Raw genomic sequence first — 24,350 nt, forward strand, 5'->3', positions numbered from 1 at the left:
GCAGGGCCAGACAACGTCTTCCCTGCTCTTTTACAAAAAGAGGTCGACTATATATCACATGTATAAGGTTTGGGTACACACCCAAGGCCTGGCAGGAAGCCAGGATAGTCTTCATACCCAAGCCCGGCAATGCAAACTACGCAACACCAAAAGCCTACCGGCCAATTAGCCTTACTTCATTTTTACTCAAAACCATAGAACGGACAATCGACACCATGAGCAGCATCCCCAATGACACGCTGAAATATAAACAACATGCGTACGTAAAAGGGAGATCAGTGGAAACGGCTTTACATGAGGTAGTACACCACAATGAAGGAACTTTCGATAAGAAAATGTACACTTTAGCAGTCTGCATTGACATCGAAGGAGCCTTTAATAATGTCAGCACCGAAACACTTATCCAATCCTTAGAAGCCTTTAGTGTTGACCAGGCAATTATAGACTGGGTCAACCATATGCTAAGGAATAGATGGATAAACTATAGCCTACAAGACATAACTATCAGGGACAAAGTAGGACAAGGGACACCGCAGGGAGGGATACTGTCACCACTCCTGTGGATCACCACTATCAGTAGTCTCTTAAGGAACTTAACCGAGGATGGTTTTGAACCAGTCTGTTATGCAGACGATGTTATAATACTTCTAAGGGGAAAGAACCCTAACTTACTATGCAGGAAAACTGAAAAGGCGTTAAACATCGCTTTTAAGTGGGCGAAGCCGAGGGGTCTAAACGTAAATCCGGACAAAACGGAAATATGGCTCTTCACTAGAAAGACAAAAATAGGAGAGTATGAAGAACCAATATTTCAAAACAATGTGATAGCTATATCAAATAAAGTCAAATATCTGGGTGTCATTCTAGATAGAAAACTTAGATGGAAAGACCACATACATCAACGGGTCGAAAAGGCCCATAGATGCTGGTCTTTGTGTAGAAGATCCGTGGACTCTAAATGGAGTTTCAACCCAAAGATGGTACACTGGATCTACAAGAGCGTTATTAGGTCAATTCTAACTTACGCGTCTGTAGTCTGGTGGACAGCAATGGAAAAAAATGTAATGTAATATCACTACAGAAGGTCCAAAGAACTTGTTGTCTAGGCATATGCGGGGCAATGAGACAACACCAACCAGGGCATTGGAAACTATATTGTATATACACCCAGTTGACATCCAAATAAAATACGAAGCGGTCATCGCAGCTTTAAGACTTAAAGCCATGAACGAGTGGATCGACAACGAACACAACACACCGCACGATCGGATACTCAATTATCCACTTTGAGTCAGATCGAATACCTGAAACAAGAGTAATCACCTGAACAAGAGTAATGTGTGAAATCCTGATACCGGACAGAGACTCATGGAACAGCGGAACACTAGCACACATGCCTCCGGGGAACTATTGTTACAGGATGGCTCCCGGCTAGCGGGAAAGACGGGACTGAGACTTTTTATTGACCGGGGACTGAAATCTCACTTCGCCTGCCAGATCACAATACGATCCTACAGGCGGAGGTTCAAGCTATAACGGAGTGTCTAAGATGGTTAAGCTCTAACTCTGGGCATAATAACATAAATATCATGACAGATAGCAAACATGCTATTAATGCAATAACATCCAAAAAAGTTACATCAAAAACTGTATTGGAATGCATAAAAACAATAAACAAATTCTCACGACTTGGTCTTGTACGTATAATATGGGTACCGGGACACTCAGGAGTCATAGGAAACCAACTCGCCAGACGTGCTATGGACCTAATCAACATAGTTGTGAACAGTGCAAAACCTTTTAGCACTTCACGTCTAGAAATGAGGTCATGGGCGAAAGAGGCGCACAAAACACTCTGGAAAAACGAGAGGATTGGAAAAACACAAAAATCTTATGGGGAGACAAATATGAGGATAAGACTAAGCAAATACTTACGCTAAACAAGCAGACTGATAGGCGTTCTCACAGGACATATTAACCTGCAGTCACATTTACACAAGATTGGGTGTTCGGGAAGCAGCAGGTGCAGAGCGTGTGGGGAACACAACGAAACGTTGGAACATTTCCTATGCCACTGCCCGGCTTTTGCATGCATCCGAACCCAAATCTTGAAAAACGATACGATTCCTGAACTAAATGACCTAAGGGGATGTGAATGGAAAACAATAAAGGACTTCAGCAAAAACACAGAATTCCTAGAAGAATAGGGAGACTAAAAATTAAGAATAATCTCAATCTAAATACCTTTCCTTCCTAGAGCGCACAACAGGCCTCCTATAAAAATAATGGATTTATTTTCACCCAATATAATAGAAAAATTGTATTGTAAATAAATAGATTTTTTTATGACACATGGGGACTTCACATTGGGCAAGTGATTGTTAAATTTGACATCTTGTAAACGTAATGTAAGACCCCTGCATAGTACTGCGGATATGGGTCGGACAGACGGACATGCATAAATCGACTTAAAAAGTGATTCTATGCATATTCTCAAAAGGAACCATGTATCCATCTCGTTTCCTTTTGCCTGTTACAAACATATGCACAAAGACATAATATCCTGTACCACAGTGTGGTGAAGGGTATAAAAATTGTTAGTCTTGATTTAGATTAGACGAGTTTACTTGCGGCAATTTTTGTCGTTCTCTTTTGAACTTGCTCCATGCGTCTATACAAGGCAATTCGGTTTCGAAAATATTTCTTTTTTCATTTGATGTCAATAGTTTTTTCACATTTAAATAAATATAAAATGTCAACAAATACGAAACAAACAAAACGGATTGCCAGAAAATTGTCGGTACGAGCAATTTTTTTCCATTTCTATTCCCCTTGCCCCTCTCTCCTACAAAGACTTGCCGCAAGTAAACTCGCCTAATCTAAATCAAGACTTATTTTGTGTTGCATTCATCTAAAATCTATGAAAAAATATTACGTATATACAATGTATTTTTTGTGTTCAAATATGTTAAATACAACTGCTCCAATATGTTAAATGCAACTGCTTTATACCCTCGAAATAAATTATATTGAGCTTTTTCTACAATAAAATATAATATTTTGATATTCTAAACAAAAATAATAAATATATCAAACAATGTCCATGATTCAATTTCACATTAATATTTTACTTACTTATATATTCCGGCCGCGATAATTCCATATGAATTTGCTCATCTTCGTGCGCCATTATATCAGCAAATGATATGTAACACTCAGCAATGTATTGATTTGTCATACCAAATAGATCCTTATCCTTGATACTGAACTGTATGAGACTGTTTTGCTTTCGCTGTTCCTCATTAAGTTCACTGTTGGTGATAATTCATTTAATAAATATTAAAAAAAAAAAATCATAAAATTTACTTACATCGTGAATGTCTCATCATAGAGAGGGAAACAGGTTTTATTGTGCACAGCCGTCTTAACGGGCTGTACTCCCAGAAATCTATTTACAGGCAAGAAATGAGCCTTAACAAAGGAATCACAAGATCCGTTACTGTCCATTGGAACTATGTTTCTAGCATTCATGATATGCAACTGCAATGAAAAAGTATATTAACTATTTTATTCGATATAAATGTGTATGTATTAATAAAAACATTGTTAAAGGTGTTATGACTTCAATTGCATTTAGCTTTACATTTAACAAAGCTAACTGAAGATTTTGCACTGCATTTTTCAATCATATCACATTTGAAAAAAAAAAACGATTTTATTGATTTTTCAAATGCCATATAAATAAGGTTCTACTACAGAATTGTAAAGAAATGTGGTGAACTATTTGAGTATAAGTGGCATTATATCGACTATGAAATATACATACAAAATATTGGAAAATTTTTTCTTCAGAAATGTTAAGGCCATATCTTTTATCGTGACAATTTACATTATCTCAATTTAATTGCTAAATCAATTTACCATACAAAATTGAATCGACTAATTATCTCCAGTTTGCTCCAAATCGTGTGCGGAATTGTGTTAATTTCAAATACAACACTGTTTTTGTACCAAAATTTTCTAAAGTACATGGTACAATTATAAAAGGTAACAGCAAATCCCAGCTGATTTGATTCCAACGTAATACTAGTGTCAATATGAATTTGCCAAATTATGTTTTTAAAAATCACCCAACAGGAAAATTGGGAACGCATACAATTTGAAATTGTTCTTTATTAAATATGCTCCCGTATTCAATTTACTCAATCTGCCTGCTGGGAAAGTTTCAGGAAGCAAATCTTTATAACTCAAGGAATAACTCGCTATTCCCGGCATTTTCATATGTGTTACACATATATGTGGCAATGGCTCAATTATAGGAAAGATGTGGAAGCGATAGAAATATAACGTTGAAAGATTTTCATTCATGTTTTTCAATTTTTATTTTGAGGATTCGAAAATATTTCATTTTCAAAATAAAAATAATTTGATGATAATTTGTTTGTTTGTTTACATTTTTCTGTCAAATGAGTTGACACTAGTAGAACTTACAACAACAAATTTCCATGTGGTTGTTGTATCGTTTTTTGTACAACAACACTTGCTGTTACCTTCTATTATTATACCATGTCTAAAGTACTGGAATGGCAACATTTTATGTATGCGGTTCGTTTACATTAAAATTTAAGATCGTTGTGTTACAAAAAATGGCAAAAACAAAAGCTGAACAGTTTTAACAAATTATTAAAATAAAGATTATTAAACGACAAAAAAAAATAAACAAATAAAAAATATTGATTTGAAAGCGTGCTTTTATAGGCAAACGCTGCCAGTACGTTTAATTACGTTTAAGGGAACCCCACCCATTCTCGATTTTAATTTTTCACGATTTTCAATGGGCTGGTAAGTCAATACCAATGCTTGTTAAGGTTTGTAACTTTGCACATATATATTTGAAGATTTAAAAGAGAAGAAAAATAATTAAAAAAAAAATTTGTTATTGTTTTGTTGTTGTTTTTTGTAATCAAAGTCCTTATTTTTGATGGCGGGTATGATAACTACTCACTGGAACATCGGAATCCGAAAATTCCAACGGTGTTAGAAAGAGTACATGTACATGGATTATTGACTTCGCTCTAAAATTAACAAAATGGTGGACCTTTGAAAAAATATTTTTGGAAAATCGCCGATTTTTGACCAAAAACCAAGTTAAAAAATAAGGAAGATCTTCACCGATTGGCTTTATCCTAGTTCATACGAGAGCTATACACTCCCAGAGAAACGTTGCAAAATTTGGAACCGATTGGATTATTAGCTGTTGAGTTATCGTGCCCGCCATTCGCAAAAAAATGTTTAGAGAAAAACGCGTTTAAAGTTTGAGAAGCCCTTCAGCCGTCACTTGAAGCTGACACAATAAATCGGATATATCTTCAAGATTTCTTGAGATTTTCACTTGAAATTTTGTAGAGACATTCTTTAATCAGTGTAGATTCGAATTATATCAACAAAAATTTTGGCCCCGAGAATTGGGGGGGGGGGGGGGGGGGGGGGGTCCCCTTAATATTGGAAACTGTGATTGTACGTTTAGATTTACAAAATCAGCTCGATTTCAACTGTCAATTGCATAGCGAACAAGGATTTACAAGAGTACATGAGTGGATTTCGTAAATCCAAATTTTCTTAATTATTTTGTAACAGAAAAGACAGTGAAATAGACAAATGCATATTACATTTTCTAATTTACAATGGCGTGCAAAAGGTACGAATGTTGGTAAATTTTTTACTAAAACGCGAATAAAAAATTGCTCTAGCTAAAATATTTCACTATTTGTTTGTGCAAAATAAAAAAAAAAAACAATTACAACTCTGGTTATCGTGGACAACCGCAACAAATGGAAATTCGTACCCTTTTGTCGTGTTGGTTTATGTTACTTTGCAATTGTCAACTTATAATTTACCGTTATTTTTTATTTACTTTTGGTTAAATGTCGATTTTGTGTGTTCTTTAAAAAGTTAAAGTGTGGTAAATGTTGGTAAATTTTTTACTAAAACGCGAATAAAAAATTGCTCTAGCTAAAATATTTCACTATTTGTTTGTGCAAAATAAAAAAAAAAAACAATTACAACTCTGGTTATCGTGGACAACCGCAACAAATGGAAATTCGTACCCTTTTGTCGTGTTGGTTTATGTTACTTTGCAATTGTCAACTTATAATTTACCGTTATTTTTTATTTACTTTTGGTTAAATGTCGATTTTGTGTGTTCTTTAAAAAGTTAAAGTGGGATTTCTAAAATATTATTGGCATTTTTATTGATTCATTTGTAGGTACAAAACGAGAAAAATATGTGTTGAAATTGAAGATCGAATAGTAGATCTTAATAATATTGGACAGTCATGCAGATAAATAGATAAATATTTAAAAAATAGTCCATAATATTGTCCAAATTATTCGTAAAAGACGAAGACGTTAAGCACGTCTGAAATTTTGAAAAAAATACGAAATTGGACATTGGAGGTTTGGAAAAATATAATTTGGTTGAAACTAAAATTAGCCGTTTCCAATCAGATGTGAATAAATATTACGCGCCTCTCACATGAACATCTTCAGCGAAATCAAGAAGAAGAAGGATAATTATCTCAATATTCTTTAAACCAAATTATTAGAAAATGTGGAGAAAAGAAGGATTTATAATTTCAACAAGATGTAGATCCTATGCACACCTCGAAAATTGTTAGAAATTGGTTGGCTAACCAAAAATTTAAATTGCTCAAATGGCCAGCTTAAAACCCGTATCTTAATCGAGTTGATCGAATATGGACAAAGTTAGTCCAAGGCAAAGAGCAAAAGAGGAATAAAACAAAATCCATGGTGATTTTCACAAATTCAAAGTTTAAAAAGAGAAAAGATTGTAAACGAAATATTAAAAAATAAGCGATTTTTTTCTTATAAGTGCAAAATTGTACGAAATTAGTATAATAATACCAAATCTGAAACATTTATGGGTCGATTACGGATGGCAACCATAGTTTAGTGGCGTTGCCAGTTGTTAAATTTGCATTATGGATGGTAACTGTTGTCAACATCAGTTGCTTCAAATAGAATTTTTCGGCAACCATTTATTTCTGGTTGCTGTTTACAATAACTGAACTTTTTAGGCTTCCCATAATGGCTAATATTACTACAAAAGAACAATTTGAGGTCCTTATTGCCCGGATGGAAGCTCACCCAAATGTAGCTCGCGGCGTCCAGACTTTTGGTCAAACCAAAGCCACTATCGATGATGTGTGAAAGGCCATTTCAGAAGACCTTAACTGCTATGGCCCACCAACACGCATTCCAAATTAATGGCAGAAAGTGGCGAACATCTTCTTTTGGGTCCATGATATGTACGTGTGTATCATCAATACATCCGACAACACCCTGGAACTTTGTTTTCGAATAAAAAAATGTATTCTTCCCTTTTCCTCCTCAGTTTTTCCTCTATTAGCCGGATAAATTCGGCGAAAACCACCGACATTGTCGGTTGAGCCATGCCAAGGTTGAAGTCATTGCTATGGGACTTTTGAAAACTTCCCTCCACAAAAACATCAGAGCTGCACACATTTTTAAGAGAGGAGGAATTGCTGTTGACCGCCTGGCTTTTCGGAAATCAGGGTTTAAGGCTTCATCTATGTACACAACGGCATCTTTTGAAGTCGAAAATACGCCTTCAAGCTAATATGAGCAGTTGATTGAACATTTCTCTAAACGTCAGCATCTACTCACAGAACTGATGGTAGTTCTAATAGATTTATCTCTTAAATGCCTTCTAATAAATGACACACCTTGATGATTTTCATCATCAAAAAATAGTTCCACTGAGCTTATCATCACATATAATTAGTTTTTCTGAAATATTTTATTCATTTTGTTGTTTGTTTACAATATCTCTAGTTGTAGAAATGTCAGAACAGTATTATCGACAGCAACTGAGAAAAGTTGATATTCATAATCAAGGTGTATTTAATAAGGTGTAAGTGACAATCATATGGTTTCAAACTTTATTGTTTGTAAAACAAATTGTCAAAAATATTTTCAATATTACATTTCGATTTCAAAAATGGACAAATTTAAAGATAATAATGGAAATTTAAGAAAACTACATAATTCATACATTCAGTTATAACCCCATTCGCCGATTGGTCCACATAATTTATGTTGTGTTGAAATCTGTCTAGAAACCCTAGCTACTCATAAAATCGAGGAGATTATGTTAGCCTATATTGGAGTCGGTCCCTTGGTGCTTGTCACAATTCTCGGCGGAGGTTAAATAAGCCTATGGAAAGATTTTATATGGCCAACACAATTTCCATGATTTATGGGTCGATTATGGAAAGCAACCAAACTCCAGTTGCGAGTTCAACTGGCAACGCAATTGAAATTAAACTTAACATTAGGTTCGTTCGTTTACTTTCCCAGTAATATTTACTCAGTAAGAATTTGCAGAGAGTAAATACGAATTGTTCCTTCTCAAGAGAGAAAACTGCAAAAAGTAAACGAACAACATCCAGTAAAAAGATTGTTTGGACACAGCTGATTAAAACAACAAACAAATTGGCGCAAACTAAAAAACAGCATTTTTATTAGAAAAATGGATAACAAGCGGAAAATTGGTGTTGTTTGTTCCCCACAAACATTTAAAAAGGTTGTGACCTGTAAGTTTTAACTATTTAATGATACAAAATCAAAATGAAATTCACAAAACAATCAATTTTCTTGAGAACAATTTTTTGTTTGTTTACAAAACATAACAAAACAGCTGATTAAATATCAGCTGATGGTACAAGAAAATTCTTATTATGATTAGGTTCGTTCGTTTACTCAATAATTTGTACAAATGATTACAAAATGTTGTTCGTTTACCCAAAAGTCCAGTAAAAGAGAGTGAATTGAGAGAGCAGATTTGACAGTTGTGTTACTGAGTATTTGCAAATTCTTACAAGGAAAATTTACTCAGTTTTAATTTTCTTGTACCATCAGCTGATATTTAATCAGCTGTTTTGTTATGTTTTGTAAACAAACAAAAAATTGTTCTCAAGAAAATTGATTGTTTTGTGAATTTTATTTTGATTTTGTATCATTAAATAGTTAAAACTTACAGGTCACAACCCTTTTTAAATGTTATCCATTTTTCTAATAAAAATGCTGTTTTTTAGTTTGCCAATTTGTTTGTTGTTTTAATCAGCTGTGTGACGTTTTCTCTCTTGAGAAGGAAAAATTTTGACTCTCTGCAAATTCTTATTAGAAATGCTTCGATAAAACTGTTTTGACATTTCTACAACTAGAAATATTGTAAACAAACAAAAAAGTGAATAAAATATTTCAGAAAAACTAATTATATGTGATGATATGCTCAGTGGAACTATTTTTTTGATGATGAAAATTATGTTCAAGGCATTTAAGAGATACATCTATTAGAACTACCATCAAAATAAGCTTGAAGGCGTATTTTCGACTACCAAAATATGCCGTTTTGTACACAGATGAAGCCTTAAACCCTGATTTCCGAAAAGCCAGGCGGTCAACAGCAATTCCACCTCTCAAAAATGTGTGCAGCTCTGATGTTTTTTGTGGAGGGAAGTTTTTAAAAGTCCCATAGCAATGATTTCAACCTTGGCATGGCTCAACCGACAATGTCGGTGGTTTTCGCCGAAGTTATCCGGCTAATAGAGGAAAACTGTGTAAAATGTTGATTGTATCCAAATTAACGGAGGAGGAAAAAGGGAAGAATAAAATTTTTTATTCGAAAACAAAGTTCCAGGGGATGTAGTGATGATACACACGTACATATCATGGACCCAAAAGAGGATGTTCGCCACTTTCTGCCATTCATTTGGAATGCGTGTTGGTGGGCCAAAGCGGTTAAAGTCTTCTGAAATGGCCTTCCACACATCATCGATAGTGGCTTTGGTTTGACCAAAAGTCCGCACGCCGCGTGCTACTTTGGGTGAGCTTCCATCCGGGCAATAAGGACCTCAAATTGTTCTTTTGTAGTAATATTAACCATTATGGGAAGCCTACAACGTTCAGTTATTATAAACAGCAACCAGAAATAAATGGTTGCGAAAAATTATATTTGAAGCAACTGAAGTTGACAACAGTTGCCATCCATAATGCAAATTTGGCAACTGGCAACGCAACTAAACTTTGGTTGCCATCCGTAATCGGCCCAATAAACAGCAACCAGAAATAAATGTTTGCCGAAAAATTATATTTGCAGCAACTGAAGTTGACAACAGTTCCCATCCATAATGCAAATTTGCCAACTGGCAACGCAACTAAACTATGATTGCCATCCGTAATCGACCCATTAGTCTTTGGCCGGGGATTTAAGCCCTTCAATTTTATTTAAGAAGGCAAGATTTGAAGCCACTCCATAGGAAAAATAAATTGTAATCCACAATGTCTTAAACTTTTATTTTCACTGACCTAAAACCGCCAATAACCCAAGAATACACAAATTCATTAATTATTCCTCATAGAATAGTTCTTGACAAAAATAAATTAATAAATGTTTTTGTTTATTTTTGTCAAAAACTTATTGTCAGCATGACAATTTAATTTCTATAACAACAATGTTGTTTTTGTAAAATATTTGTTATTGTATCTGATGCATACACTTTTTTAAATACACCTTGTTCATAATGTTTTTTCAATTGCGTTGCCAGTTGAACTCGCATCTGGAGTTTGGTTGCTTTCCATAATCGACCCATTATATTGTCATTTCATTCATTAAAGATTCTGTAAGGACTGCCCACATTCCTAAACTTTTGCTCGCCACTGTATATAGTCAATCTTACTTGTCAGTTTTCTCAACTCTCTCACCTACTAACGTAGATAAATTAAGACTACCTTTTAAATGCAATTTTCTTTTTGTTGTACTACTATCGATAGTCCCAATTAAGATTAGGCGAGTTTACTTGCCGCAAGTCTTTATGTGCAGGAGAGAGGGGCAAGGGGAATAGAAATGGGAAAAAATTGCTCGTACCGACAATCTTCTGGCAATTCGTTTTGTGTATTTTGTTTGTAGTGTCATTTCAGAAAAAATAATTCAATTCAGAAAATATACATATGTTTGCAACCGAATTGCCTTGTATAGACGCATGAAGCAAGTTCAAAAGAGAACGATAAAAATTGCCGCAAGTAAACTCGCCTAATATAATTCAGGACATACGCAATGGGCCAAGGTAGATATATAAGGTAAATTAATTAAAAATTAAATCAAATATATTGATTTTATATAACACTTATTTTCAAAAAAAAAATCATATACATTAGTCGTGTCCTCTTTTTTAATTACTTACCACTAAACTTGTTTCAGTAATCTTCCCTTTTATTGTTAACTGACCATATTTGGACTTTGACATTTCCTTTTGATGTCCAAGTCTTTCTAAATAATACTGATGAATTAGATCTGCTGTCTCAAATCCATGTAGTTCTAAAATTCTTTCAATTTCGGCTAATTCTTCATTATTAGATAGCACAGTATTTCCAGTTTTAAAGCATGAAATCATTACCCTCAATGTGCTGCGTAAATTTTGAAAGAAAGCTGGTGGTCGACGTTTCTGAAAAAATATTTTCTATAAATTTAATCGTTTCATAATATTTTAAATACGTACATCGAGATTCGTTCTAATTAAATCGTGCATAATAAGAGACAATTGCGACCAGATTGCATCTAAAGTCCGAGCAAAGTTTACTTCATTCAACGTTTCATAGAGTGTGCTTAATGATGACTCCAAATACAACATAAGGCGTTCCATTGAATTTGAGTCCTCGTGCAGAACTTCCGCTCCTTCCGCGAGAAATCTTCGAATTGGCGGTGCCATTTTGAGAGCTAATATCTCGATTAATTCTAAAATCTGATTTCGCTCTGTGTCCAGCGCGTTATCAATAACATTTTTGAGAGTAACTTCACAGCGTTCAGCTTCGAGATTCGTACGATATTCAGCCAATCGTTTGATTACATCGTCAGTACCTAGTTCCTAAAAAATGGATTAACCGTAACTGTTAATAAAATATGAGAAATAATATGGAGTAGATATTCTAATTGAATTTAAAAACAAATGCTGTTACATTCTTCACACTAGTTCACAGTCATATTTACATAATTATAATAGTCTTATTTTTTATGAATTCTCCGAAAACTCTCTTCCTTCACTCTTAATTTGAATGTCAGAGATATATAAATATCTCTGACATTCAAGATGGTGTTTTTTGATCTTATGATGAAATATAAAAGCTTGATAGAAAACAAAGACAAGGGAATGAATCCGCATTCTGTATCATCTTGTAAATATGCCATTGTTCCCGCCCGTAAATCATGAAATAGGGTACACTACGATAACGTACTGTACCGTATATTTGTGCTACCTTAACCCATTATGGCCCAATGTTGCGCACAGGCAACAAAATGTTTTAAAGCTTATATTTCATATGTAGCCAGTATATATATATATATTCTTTAGAATTTGTGTGTCAAGACCTGATTATGGACGACATATATCAAAAGAAAAATCTAAAAAAAAAACAAAGTTGTGAGCTTTTAAGTATAGAAAAGACTACAAAGACGTACTAATTTGTATATACTGTCCAAATTATTTAAATCGCTTCGAATTTTACGAATTCGGCCATCAGAATTATTTTTGATAAAATAAAATAAATAAAAAGACAATTTTAAAACGATTTTTTCGTCGATTTTGCATTTCTTGATATTGGACTTTTATTTTCAGAAAGAATGCAATGTATCTCCCGAATGTAAGAATGTAGCGATGTCAAATTTTGTTCATATCTTATTTAGTTGCATTAAATTTCTGAACAGAAAATTGTTATATGCTTACGGAAAAAAATACTGACCACAAAGGGTTAATAATTCTTGATACAAAGCACTACAGGGCCAATGACAGGTATCTGAGGCAAACAAATTAAATGTTCAAGTCAAATGTTTGTTAGAAAAATTGTAACAGTTTGGACCACTCAAAAATAAAAACATGTCAATCTGACAATGCATACTGGGTGTCAATGTTACAACTTCTCACACTGACTTTTTTTAGTTCGCTCGACAAAATTAATTTTTTAAATGTATATATATTATAGTATATTAGGCATTTTAGACCTTTCTAAAGCTTTTGATTCTATCAATCACCGCTCCAAGCTATTTAATCTTTTTAATTTTTCTCTACCATCTTGCAATCTTGTGTCTTCATTCCTCTCCAACCGCTCTCAAAAAATTGTATACGACGGCAATTCTTTTTGCGTTTCAGATTTTCGTCAGGTGTTCCACAGGGCTCAATTTTAGGTCCACTCCTTTTTATGTTATACGTTATTGATGTTTGTGAATGTGTTCAGCATTCTTCTTTGAATATATATGCGGACGATTTCGGGTTGTTTACGTCTAGTCCATGTCTTGACATAAATGGTTGCATTTCTGCACTTGAAAGTGATATTGTTCGAATTTGCAGATGGGCTTCACTTAACTGTATTAATATCAATGTTGACAAAACAAAGTTAATTATTTTCCAAAGTGGTCGTGATTTATCCATTCAGCGAAGTATACGCGTGCAGGGGAAATCAATTAATTCTTCGCAGTCTGTGACTTGGCTTGGCTTTGATATTGATTGTAATCTAAAATTTTCATCCCATATTACGAATATTTGCTCAAAAGTTAATTCTTGCCTCAAGAGATTGTACAAAGTCAACAATTTTTTACCATTCCACATTAAATACAAACTTGGTCATGCTTTATTAATGTCTGTTTTTCTAAAGCTTTGAAAGTCTGGTCCTGGAACGTTCTTTTGCCGTTCGCAGTGGTAGGTTGTGGAACCAGCTTCCCCTGGATTGAAAAATTTCTCAATCTCACCACATAATTTTAAAATTAAATTGCTGCAATATTTTTGTTCTTTGGAATAAAAGAATTATATATCTGGCTCGCTTACAGCATCGAGTTGATATCTCACAAATTAACATTACGGTTTGTTAAGCATATATGTAAGAATTAGAAAAATGTGCGTTAGGGAATTTTTAGTTCGTAATTTTATAATTTTATAAGATACTTTATTATACGCCTTCTATCAATTTGTAACCCAATGAGGAGTTTTTTGATTAATAAATTGAATTGAAATAAATGAAAAACACGGGCAAATATATGATGCTAATGATTGTATGCTGATTGTATCCGTATATATCTCCCAGATTAAAAACGTGGGTTTCCCTAAATCGAAAAGGGGAACATATATACTTTTATAATATACCTCTAATTACTTCTTGGTACCTATCATAAATCTTAATGTTTATAGTAAAGTACATGCTATAATTTATATGACTTTATTTTTTTCTGCACCTTTGTCGCTAAAACCGCATGTGCATGAAATAGAAGTAGGCAAACTATCAAACTTCAAATGGAAGTGTTAATTATAGAAATTTGTTAACATGAATACCAGTAGTGCAATTCTGTAATTTTTTTCAATGTTACCGACAAATATCGGTAATATATTTCATAAACTAAAATTTATCATAACTTTTTCATATTTTTCGGTAGGGCTTAGTGACTACTCTATTTTGGTCGTTAACCGAATATTATCGTTAATCTACGAAATTATAAGCCAATGCAAATTTGCAGTTATCGACCATCGTTGGCAATTATGTCGTTTAACAGTTGAAGAATAGGACTACAGATGTTATAATATTCGTTAAAAAGGTTGCATGTTTTCATGGGAAATGAAAATGACTAACGTTTTTTAAATGTCTGTAAAATAACGATATCTGCGATTAAATATGCGATATTTTCAAGGTCATATTTGCATAGTTTCATTTTTATCCAGATACCCTTTTGATCATTTTAATTTTCACGAAAAATATTTTATTTTGTATGGAACGTAAAAAAATCATGGGGTTCCATATCAATCTAATGATAGTTATAAATATTAAGATCTAAATAGAGGAGTGACCACGTACGTAATAGATACTGGTTATAGTTCAAATATTTCCTAATGTGGATCGAGATTTGGAAACAAAATTCGAAAACAATACAAACAAATCATTTTCTTATTCAGATTTATTACCTTTATAAATGACGGCAAACTTTGTCTAATATAGTCTATGTTGTTAATGGCCAAACACCATTCCGTAGACACTCGAAACAGTTCATCATTGTCATTGGATAGAGCACTAACGCGACGCGACATCCTTTGGGCGTAGAAGACACAACAACGGCAAATATCCTAATAAAGCAAAATATTAATATTAGATGTTTTATATACATATAAATATATACATACATCCACTATTTTAGCCACAAACGTGTAGGAACCTTCGGCATCGGGCCAATCCAGTTGTTGCCAAAAGATTTTGATCTGATAAAATATTGCCAATGTGTCAACGGCGGATGAGCTATACTTTACAGTTTCATCTACAGCCTTCAGTTCGTCCAATTCAATTGCCTTTTCAATGCGATTAAGAGCTTTGATTATAGATATCGCTAGCCAATGAGTTACGCCAGGCATGAACCATAGGTGGAACTTTTCAATTGCCAGTTCATCATTAGGACACAGACCCTTACCTTAAATATATATTCAAAATTAATAACAACAACTACAAAGGTATAAAACTATTTCTTCAATAAATACAATGGTCATGTTTTTAAATTTTAAATTAGACGTATTGATAAACACTTTAAATAATTTAAATAAGTAATAGTTAACACTACGTGGTGTTTGTTAGTGAATTGTTTTCGTATGCATGTTTTTATGGCGATATTTTAAAAAAAACATTTTACTTTACAAATTTGTCATAGTAAATATGTAATTGCCATCCAGTTTTTCGTTCCCGTATTACTTCATTTATACTTTCGTAGCGATCTATAATCTTCTAAACACCTGCTGTGTCAAAACTCAATATATCTGAAGAACGAACACCATATTAAGAACAATATACTCGAAGAATGAAACAATCATAGTTAAGAACATGAAATCGAATGAATTGCCTATAAAGTTTCGATATCTTTATAGGGCAATTAGAAATATCCGTAAGTAATTCTTTTCCTAAGAATTACATTTTTACAAGAACAAATCTTTCAATAATAATTAACTGCACAAAAAATTAATGTGAATTTGATAGGAGTTGAAAAAGAGAAACGGCCGTTGCCATTCTAGAGAAACGAGAATCATGGGCGCCTGAACATTCAGACAGAGATTCTACACGAAAAACATAACAATGTATACGTCGATTGCAAACTAATCGGGAACTATAAATACGAATCTAGCTCTTTTATAATTATAGCATTTTTTTAAATAGCTATAATTATAAAAGAGAAATAGTTATATGGAAGACAATAAATATTTTATCTCATTACCACGATGAAATTCAACACGATAAAATAAAAAAAATGAATACTTGCTAGTTAATATATTGTTGCGATTAACATGATTTTTGAAACTAAAATATTGTCTGAAGTTGGTAAATAATGGTGAAATATATTACGATTATCAGTATATTATTGTTGTCCAGTTATTTATATAAATCAATAAAATATATATAACTTATTTTTATCAATAATGTTTGATGGATAAAAAGATTTTTGGAAACAAAGAATACTTATTACAAGTGGACTCATATAATTATTTCTAAGTAGCACATAAAATATTTTTTTTGTCAATATTTTAATCATACCCTTATATTTATGTATATTTCGTATTCTTACCCATTGCTAGATAACGCTTTAATACCAAATACAACTCAAATAAAGTTGTTCCCATGTTAACATTATCAATGTCTGGAAGTTCTTCGAAATTGTCATCGGGAACATCTATGCGCTTGATGTGACTGCAAACATCTCGAACAATCGTATAGGCAATTTCGGCTATTTTTTCATCGTAGTATTTATATAGTATCGTAGAAAAGTTAACTTTTATTTTTCTGGAAAGGAGAATATAACATATACACACAAAAATATTTGGCACAAGGCAAGTCGTACTACAATATTACTATTCATTTACTTACTGATAAAAATGCTTGTCGAAATACTCCATTGCTCTTTGAAGGTCGGACCGAATCATTTGTATTACTTTTATTAAATATTGCAGGTTTTCATCGTCAGACATGAGGTCTGAACTTTTCCGATTGGCTTCTGTTATATGCTCAAGCCATTCCTTAGTGCCCGAATGTATTGCATCGATAATAACACTGTCGATGGTGCAGTCATCGTTTGGTCGGGATACCCATCCGTATACATTGGGCGAAAATAATTCAACAGTTTTGGGTAAATCCAGCATTTTTATTTTTGATATAATGTCTAGTACTTCACACAATGTTTTGAGTATTTGTTTGTCGCTCACATTTTTGGCACGTATTTTCCTTAGAACAGCGAAGCAAGATGGAAGAATTCGTTTTACCCCATCCCAGAATGTTTTTACGTCTTCAGACTCATTTAGTTGACACTTCAGTACGGGCACTACTGTGTCTAATATTGAGTTAAATAGCGAAAAGCTTAGAGGGTGCTCTTCGTGAATAGTTGCATAAACCGACCACTGACTTAAGGCACATTCGAAATTGGATAAACCGGACTGAACAGCGTGTTGCAATCTAATTGTCTCAGCATTAGTACTGAACTTTCCGCACCACCAGTAGTTAGCGACTTGCGATGACTCCAATTCATGCATGAGTAATAATTTAAGTAAATGTCTGTGTTCCTGCACCGCAACGTGTTTATTCTTCTCAGCGCTTAATGCTAAGCTAACAAGTATTGAACCTCTACTTTTGGTTTTATTACCCTTTTCCAAATTATACCAAACGGTTGTGCCGGATGCGGGAATAGACTGCAAAAATGTAATATTTATTAACATCTCGTCTTTGAAAATATAAAGTAGTTATATATACCTTCAGTGTAATGGCAGTCCTTCCAATCAATTCGTTGTCGTGCTTTCCAGTAGATGCAGTCACAGCGATTTCTTTCATTAATTTACGTAATCCCTTTATACCTTTAACATCCATTAGCTTATTCACTTTCTCCTTAACGGTTTCAGCCGCATCAAAATCCCTTTAATAAAATGTAAGACATATGAATTATAGTAATTATAGTGAATAGAGCAACAATTTAGTTCCGATTATAGTCCATTAATAATTTCAAATATTCAGTTTTCTTTTATTCGTTTACATCTTTGCGAAATAAAATAGTTGGACATGTTTGTTTCTTACCAAATTTCAATTATAAGAACTTCGTTTCTAGGATTATCGGTAATTGGTCTGAAAATAGTATTAAAACAAAAACCGTTAGTAGGCTAATTGATCTCTTTTGTTCAGTGTAAAGTAAGTATTGCCACAGTTTGCATTCTAAAATTTACATGTACCAAATACTTACAAGGAGAAGTGCTCCTCCCATATTGGGTTTAATGTTTCAGTCTTTACGGATGAATTATAACGATGAGAACTTTTTGACTCTAAATAAATGGTAACGAACGGGTCGGAATATCCATTGGAATCCTTTGGTAATAGATTTTCAGCCTTGATTATTTCCACGTTCAAACGAATATTAGGGAGTTCTTTTCTTTGCGCTACTTCGAGTATTTCTTCATGTTTCTGGTTGGGTATTTTGAAAGCCTCTTGAGCAAATTCAATAAGAGACTCCTTGCACACATCATTTGCTTCACATCCAATATTATTAGTAATTTCGAAAAGTATTTCCTCATACAAGTCCTCGATCTGTAAGAAAATAAAATACAATGTTGGTTTGGAACAAAAAATAAAACAAGAAATATAAATAAAAGGTTAGTTAATAAAATATGATTAATTTGATATTTCAAATTATAGACAATGATCGGTGCCATTCAAGGGATTCAATTGATTTTATCCTTTAAATTTGGATTTCAAATTGTTGCCTCACATCTTCACAAGCCTTAAAGATATATTGAATACCTAAAATGTCACATTTATCCAAAATTATTCAAATATTCAAGATCTACAACGGTTTTCCTTTCATTTGTAATTGCGGTGAACAGAAGTACTTTTGTAACAGTGTGTGGAACATAATTTTTTTTAATTGCATTACTTTTATGAAAATACTACACAAATATTACGATATTGTGAAAGACATTTTGAGTTTATAGATATTTTATTCAGTTTTGAAATGCATAAATATGGAATATTTCCGAGTAGCGTCATATATATAATTGTACCGCCTATTGTTTGGTATTTTCTCATGTGGTGTCAAATCTTCCTACCAAAAATTAATACCCCTCCATTTTCATTGTAGTACTTGTAGTATGTTATTTCGGGATATTAGAGGATTAAATACATTTTTATAATGTCGCGTAACGGATTTCTGTGAATAAAACTTCTTTGCAGAAATTAAGCACTATAGCTTAACGTTTTAATCCTGAGTATCTGTAAATTTGAACATTATTTTTGTAACATAGTCGCCATAAAAATGTCCCGACCGATTTAAGGAATCTACGTATCGGAAGGTATAAAAAGTTCCATCGAAACGATGTTTTTACTTGTTATTCGATTTCCTCAATTAATATTTCGGTAAATGGCATATTGAGGTGATTCTGTAGTCACATGTTCAATACGAATAGGTAACATCAGGCATATAACCACTATATAATGGTACCACCTGATTATAATGGTACTATGGGTTTTTCTTACAATTTAAACTTTCCCTAGATCTCCTCGAACATTTCAAGGCTTAGTTTTAGCAAGACTAACGCACAGCAATTAATTTTTATAGATAGATATAGATTACAGAAATATTTTCCAAAAAATGTATATACATTTTTGATAAACTGGTTACTGATTTAACAAAACCACAGTTTGTGCCGGATTTATTTAAACGATTAACACACAAAATATATTTATGGTTATTCAATATTAATCATGCTAAGATTTGTTTTCGAACGTTCCCACGCCTCACTTTTCCATCCCTGCCGACCGAGGGACGACGTCCCCTTTAGTAGGGATCGCGTACAGACCACAATCCGCATCATGATGGAATATGAGAAGGGAATAGAAAACCACCTACAGTATCTACTCCAACAGCCAGCATATTATTAAGTTGCACTACTCTTTTAAAAATACAATTATATTAGATTTTATAATACCATAGACAGACGACAGCCTTAATTTGCATTAAAAATTTCTTAATTTGAATTAATATTTACCCCCGACAGACGAGAGTTTCTGCATTTACGAAACAGTTTTTTGCTTCAAAACAATTGTTTGTCTGTGTGTAGGATGGAATTTTTTTACATCTGTTTCGATATTTTTCGGGATTACATCTTTAGAAAATAGATACATGACATAATGGAGGAATACAAAATATGATCATAGCTAAAGAGGTCCCAATTTAAGAAATGGTTGAAATTTGCCTTCATTTCTTATACCATAGACAGACGACAGCCTTAATTTGCATTAAAAAGTTCTTAATTTGAATTAAAATTTACCCCTGACAGACGAGAGTTTCTGCATTTATGAACCAGTTTTTTCTTTCAAAACTATTGTTTGTCTGTGTGTAGGAAGAAAATATTGACATTTGTTTACAATATTTTTTAGGATTACATCTTTTTGAAATTGATACATGACAGGAAGGAAAAGTAACAGCTATAATGAAGATAAAACAGCTCCAAATTTGAAGAAATGTTGATTTTTGCCTTTATTTCTAATTTTTATTTTCGTAAACGTAAACAAATTTGACAACAATCAATTTATTTTCTACAGCATTGCCATATTGAAATTGCTTAATTCAGTAGAAATTCAGTTTGATTTTGTGCATTAACAACACATAAAAATGAGGATAATGTACAAATTAATTTGTACATTATCCTCATTTTCTAGGCTATAGGCTATAAGTTTCACATTCATGCAAAAATCTGCATTAGAGTACACAGAATTAAAATCAATACATATTTAACTGAGTGGATCTCCCATAAAATAATGTGTGCAATGAAAATCTACATATAATAGGTGATATCTATTCTAATAGATGAAATTAGGAAATCAGAGGGATTTTAATATTTTTAGTACCATCATAATGTTCAACATAATACGTCTACTTTCTAATAAAGGTAACTGAAATAATTTTAACCTTCTAGTGTAAGAATGGAACACATAGTCACTATTCCAATGTAAACCTCTCAGTGCAAAAAGTAAGAATTGTTTCTGCATTGTTTCGATTTTATCGGAATATATTGCATATTGAGGATCCCATACAACAGAACCATATTCTAATATAGGACTAACAAGAGAATTGGGGTCATACTAAGAGTATATTGAGTGCGGGTTTGATATTAAACTGATATTTTAGAATGAAAACATTCCATTTAAAATATTTCTTGGTAAAATAGATTAATTTTATTAATTGATTGTATTGCCTTCAGCATTATAAACATACCCATAAATTTGTGTTTATATATTTTTTTCATCTCATGGCTACTCCACTGAAGATATTTACCGAAGAGCCTATTCGGTACTCTTAGTTTGATGAGGAAATGTTTTTGTAAACAAACCGAATGACGTCAATCTAACACTTGTTGTTTTATTCAATGTACATTGAGACCTCGATTTTCTGTGTTCTGATTGAACAACAACCTAATTTTCTAGGTAAAAATCGAATTCGTACTTTTGTATCGATTTATTTTATTATTAAGAATTGCAGAATTTCAATAGTAGAAGAAAATGAAAATATTACTATGCATTAAACGCTTAAATGTGTTTATCACGAAATGTTACAGTCAGATTTTAAAACCACCAGTAGGAGAAATCACAAAAAATTAAAAAGTTATTAAATTAGGTCGGTACGAACTTATTTTACCATGAGGTGGTCATACAAAATATCTGAAATCGATCGGGAGAAATACTTGGGGGGTATACCGTGCTACCAAAAGAAAACGATATAAACTGGAGGCCAAAACTAAAGCAACGAATATAATAAAAGCCGAATAAAGCAACGAAGATATAAAATCAGAATAACTTAAAAAAACATATCGTGTTGGTTTTTTGATTTCTAAATCGGGTAATGTATTTAAAAAATACTTTCTGAAATAAATGAGAAAACGGCACATGCATTAAAACTTTTTTCCGGGTTAACCTACTTTATGAGGATTTATTTGACATATATGCAAAGGAATTGACAATTGAAACCCACTGGGTTAAAGAAATCCGGTTAAATGTAAACGTACTATAATGTATGGAAAAGGAAATTGGAAAAAAGGAAAAGGAAAGCAACTCTTCAGTGCAAACAAATGAGCTCTGAAATTGTTGTTGTTGTTGTAGCAGCCCTATTGCTTTTACACAAAATTGGCCGAGTAAGTTTTATTTACCGGAAACGCTCTGAAATTGTAGTTTTATTTACCGTTATAATTACTATGTTTTGGTTTCTACACCTATTTCGATTCTAATAGATCATTTTAAAAAGATTATATTACAATAACATGTTTCAATTGCGTCTTACTGCCAAAAAATAAAATAAAAACGTGGCTAGAAACAAATACAGAACACCGATAAAATAGATGTACTAAAAATTACCATTTAAAAGTTCAACCGAATTGGTCAGAGGGTTATCGTTGAATATAACTTCAAGAATAGAGCCTGGACAAGCTATGGTAGCAGGTACCATTAAGAAAGCCCAGATACCATTATGAAAGCCCTTTTATTTATGAAAAAATGGAAAGCCAGTTTGGCTTTCGCAAAAGCTCATATTCGACCACATCCAACTGAGTGGAAAAATATTATGCCCTCGGATGACTTAAAGTTTAATATTAAAAGCACAGACACGAAAAAAATTACCGTGAGGTCCAAAAAATGAAAGGCTTAAGGCTTCGGATTGCAAGGGTATTGGGAAGCATGGTGATGGGTCAATAATGGTATTAGGATATTTTCCTTTTATGGAATTGGATCTATTTACGAGATTTATGAAGTAATGGATCGGATTGTTTACAAAAATGTGTTGAAAACGCTTTGATTCCCTCCGCCGAAGAAAATATACCGTTTGTCTGGGCGTTTCAGCTTGACAATAACCTCAAACATACACCGAAACATACCAAAGATTGGTTGCGGGAGTCAAAAATCTGTGTTTTATTATGGCGAACACAATTATCATATTTTCACCCTATCATTGGTGTATCATAGATAGCAAAATCAAAACCGATTCAGAAACAAACAAAAATTTTCTCTTCCCAAAGGTTCAGGATGCGAGGATAGTATATCCAAGAATTAAATTAAGCATCTTATAGATTTAAATCCTCGTATGTGTTCTGCCGTAATCAAAAATAATGGTTACTCTGTCGATTACTAGCTAAATTTACTTATTTAAAACATAAAAAAGTTTCTTTAGTTTTGACCAAGCTAAAATTGGGTCAATTTAGTTTTCCATAGATAATTTGTTATTACAAAATAAATGTTGCGTTTATATTATTTATATATTTTTAAAAGTGAATAAATTACCTATTTATTTGTGGAAAAACTTTCACTATATGCTTATTTTTAAAAAAAAGTTACAGTACATTTATTCAGTTTCCAATCTTAGTTGCTTTAGTTTTGGTCACCAGAGTACATACCGAACTGTAGCCACTCAGGTTGTCACTATAAAATTTAAGCAATTCTCAAATCGATAAAAGATTATAACGACAAAATTAACAATTGGTCTGTTCCAGTACTTTTTTAATAGTAAAGCTAGTTAAAGGGAAACATTTCAAAATCGCTCTCTGAGTACAAAATAATTTAAAAAGTTCGGGAACGGAAATCTGGTAAATATGTCAAAATTACATGGCAATACTTCAAAATCAACATAACAGCCAATCAGAAGTAGGCACTCCTGTTTACCATTTTTACTCGGCCAAATTTCTCGAGTAAAAAGTTTACAAAGAGAACGCCATTTTGTTTTGTGCTCTCTTTGATTTTATTAAATGTTTTACCAGCCATATTTTCGATGGGTTAAACACATTTTCTATATATGTCTCTCAATTAGTGCTGGGCACACACTTGCTCTCAATTTAATTTTGCCCAACACTGTATTAAATGTTTTACCAGTTTTGTGGGTTCAGGAACGGGTTTCGAGTAAAAAGTTCCAAAACTTGTAAAATTAGTAGATTATTTTAGGTTCTGGAACGGAACTAATATTTCAATTCTATAACAGTTTTTAACAACAATTGTTAAAAATGTTATTAATAAACAACACCGAAAAATTCGAAGATAACATATCGACAAATATTCTTCAATATTGAACATGCCTTGTTTTGTTAAAAAATTTTATGTATTTTGTTTTCAAATTGTTCCAAATTAAAAGCTTTTTGAAAGTTCATCGACAATTTGTCTATATGTTTACAGAATAACATTTTCGTTACTGCAAACGATTTTATGTGTAGACAAAATTGCCGATTTAT

The 24,350-nt window shown here is 32.8% G+C and overlaps 1 protein-coding gene across 1 annotated transcript in view; it reads right to left on the minus strand.

Annotated features, from left to right (window-relative positions):
* Positions 1-3,127: 3,127 nt before the first annotated feature.
* LOC133336012 (protein unc-13 homolog 4B) overlaps positions 3,128-24,350 on the minus strand; it is a 50,114-nt gene continuing 28,891 nt past the window's right edge. Inside the window, exons 3-13 of the mRNA XM_061544303.1 lie at positions 18,335-18,675; positions 18,172-18,219; positions 17,854-18,013; positions 16,978-17,792; positions 16,679-16,893; positions 15,258-15,538; positions 15,042-15,200; positions 11,601-11,966; positions 11,286-11,546; positions 3,371-3,540; positions 3,128-3,311 (exon numbers count right to left, since the gene is read on the minus strand). Of these exons, the coding sequence (XP_061400287.1) occupies positions 3,128-3,311; positions 3,371-3,540; positions 11,286-11,546; positions 11,601-11,966; positions 15,042-15,200; positions 15,258-15,538; positions 16,679-16,893; positions 16,978-17,792; positions 17,854-18,013; positions 18,172-18,219; positions 18,335-18,675 (3,000 nt within the window). The remainder of the gene's footprint in view (positions 3,312-3,370; positions 3,541-11,285; positions 11,547-11,600; positions 11,967-15,041; positions 15,201-15,257; positions 15,539-16,678; positions 16,894-16,977; positions 17,793-17,853; positions 18,014-18,171; positions 18,220-18,334; positions 18,676-24,350) is intronic.

The sequence above is a fragment of the Musca vetustissima genome, unplaced genomic scaffold, assembly GCF_032173495.1.
Source record: "Musca vetustissima isolate MV318-11 ecotype Yass unplaced genomic scaffold, APGP_CSIRO_Mvet_v1 utg20295, whole genome shotgun sequence".
Classification (NCBI taxonomy): domain Eukaryota; kingdom Metazoa; phylum Arthropoda; class Insecta; order Diptera; family Muscidae; genus Musca; species Musca vetustissima.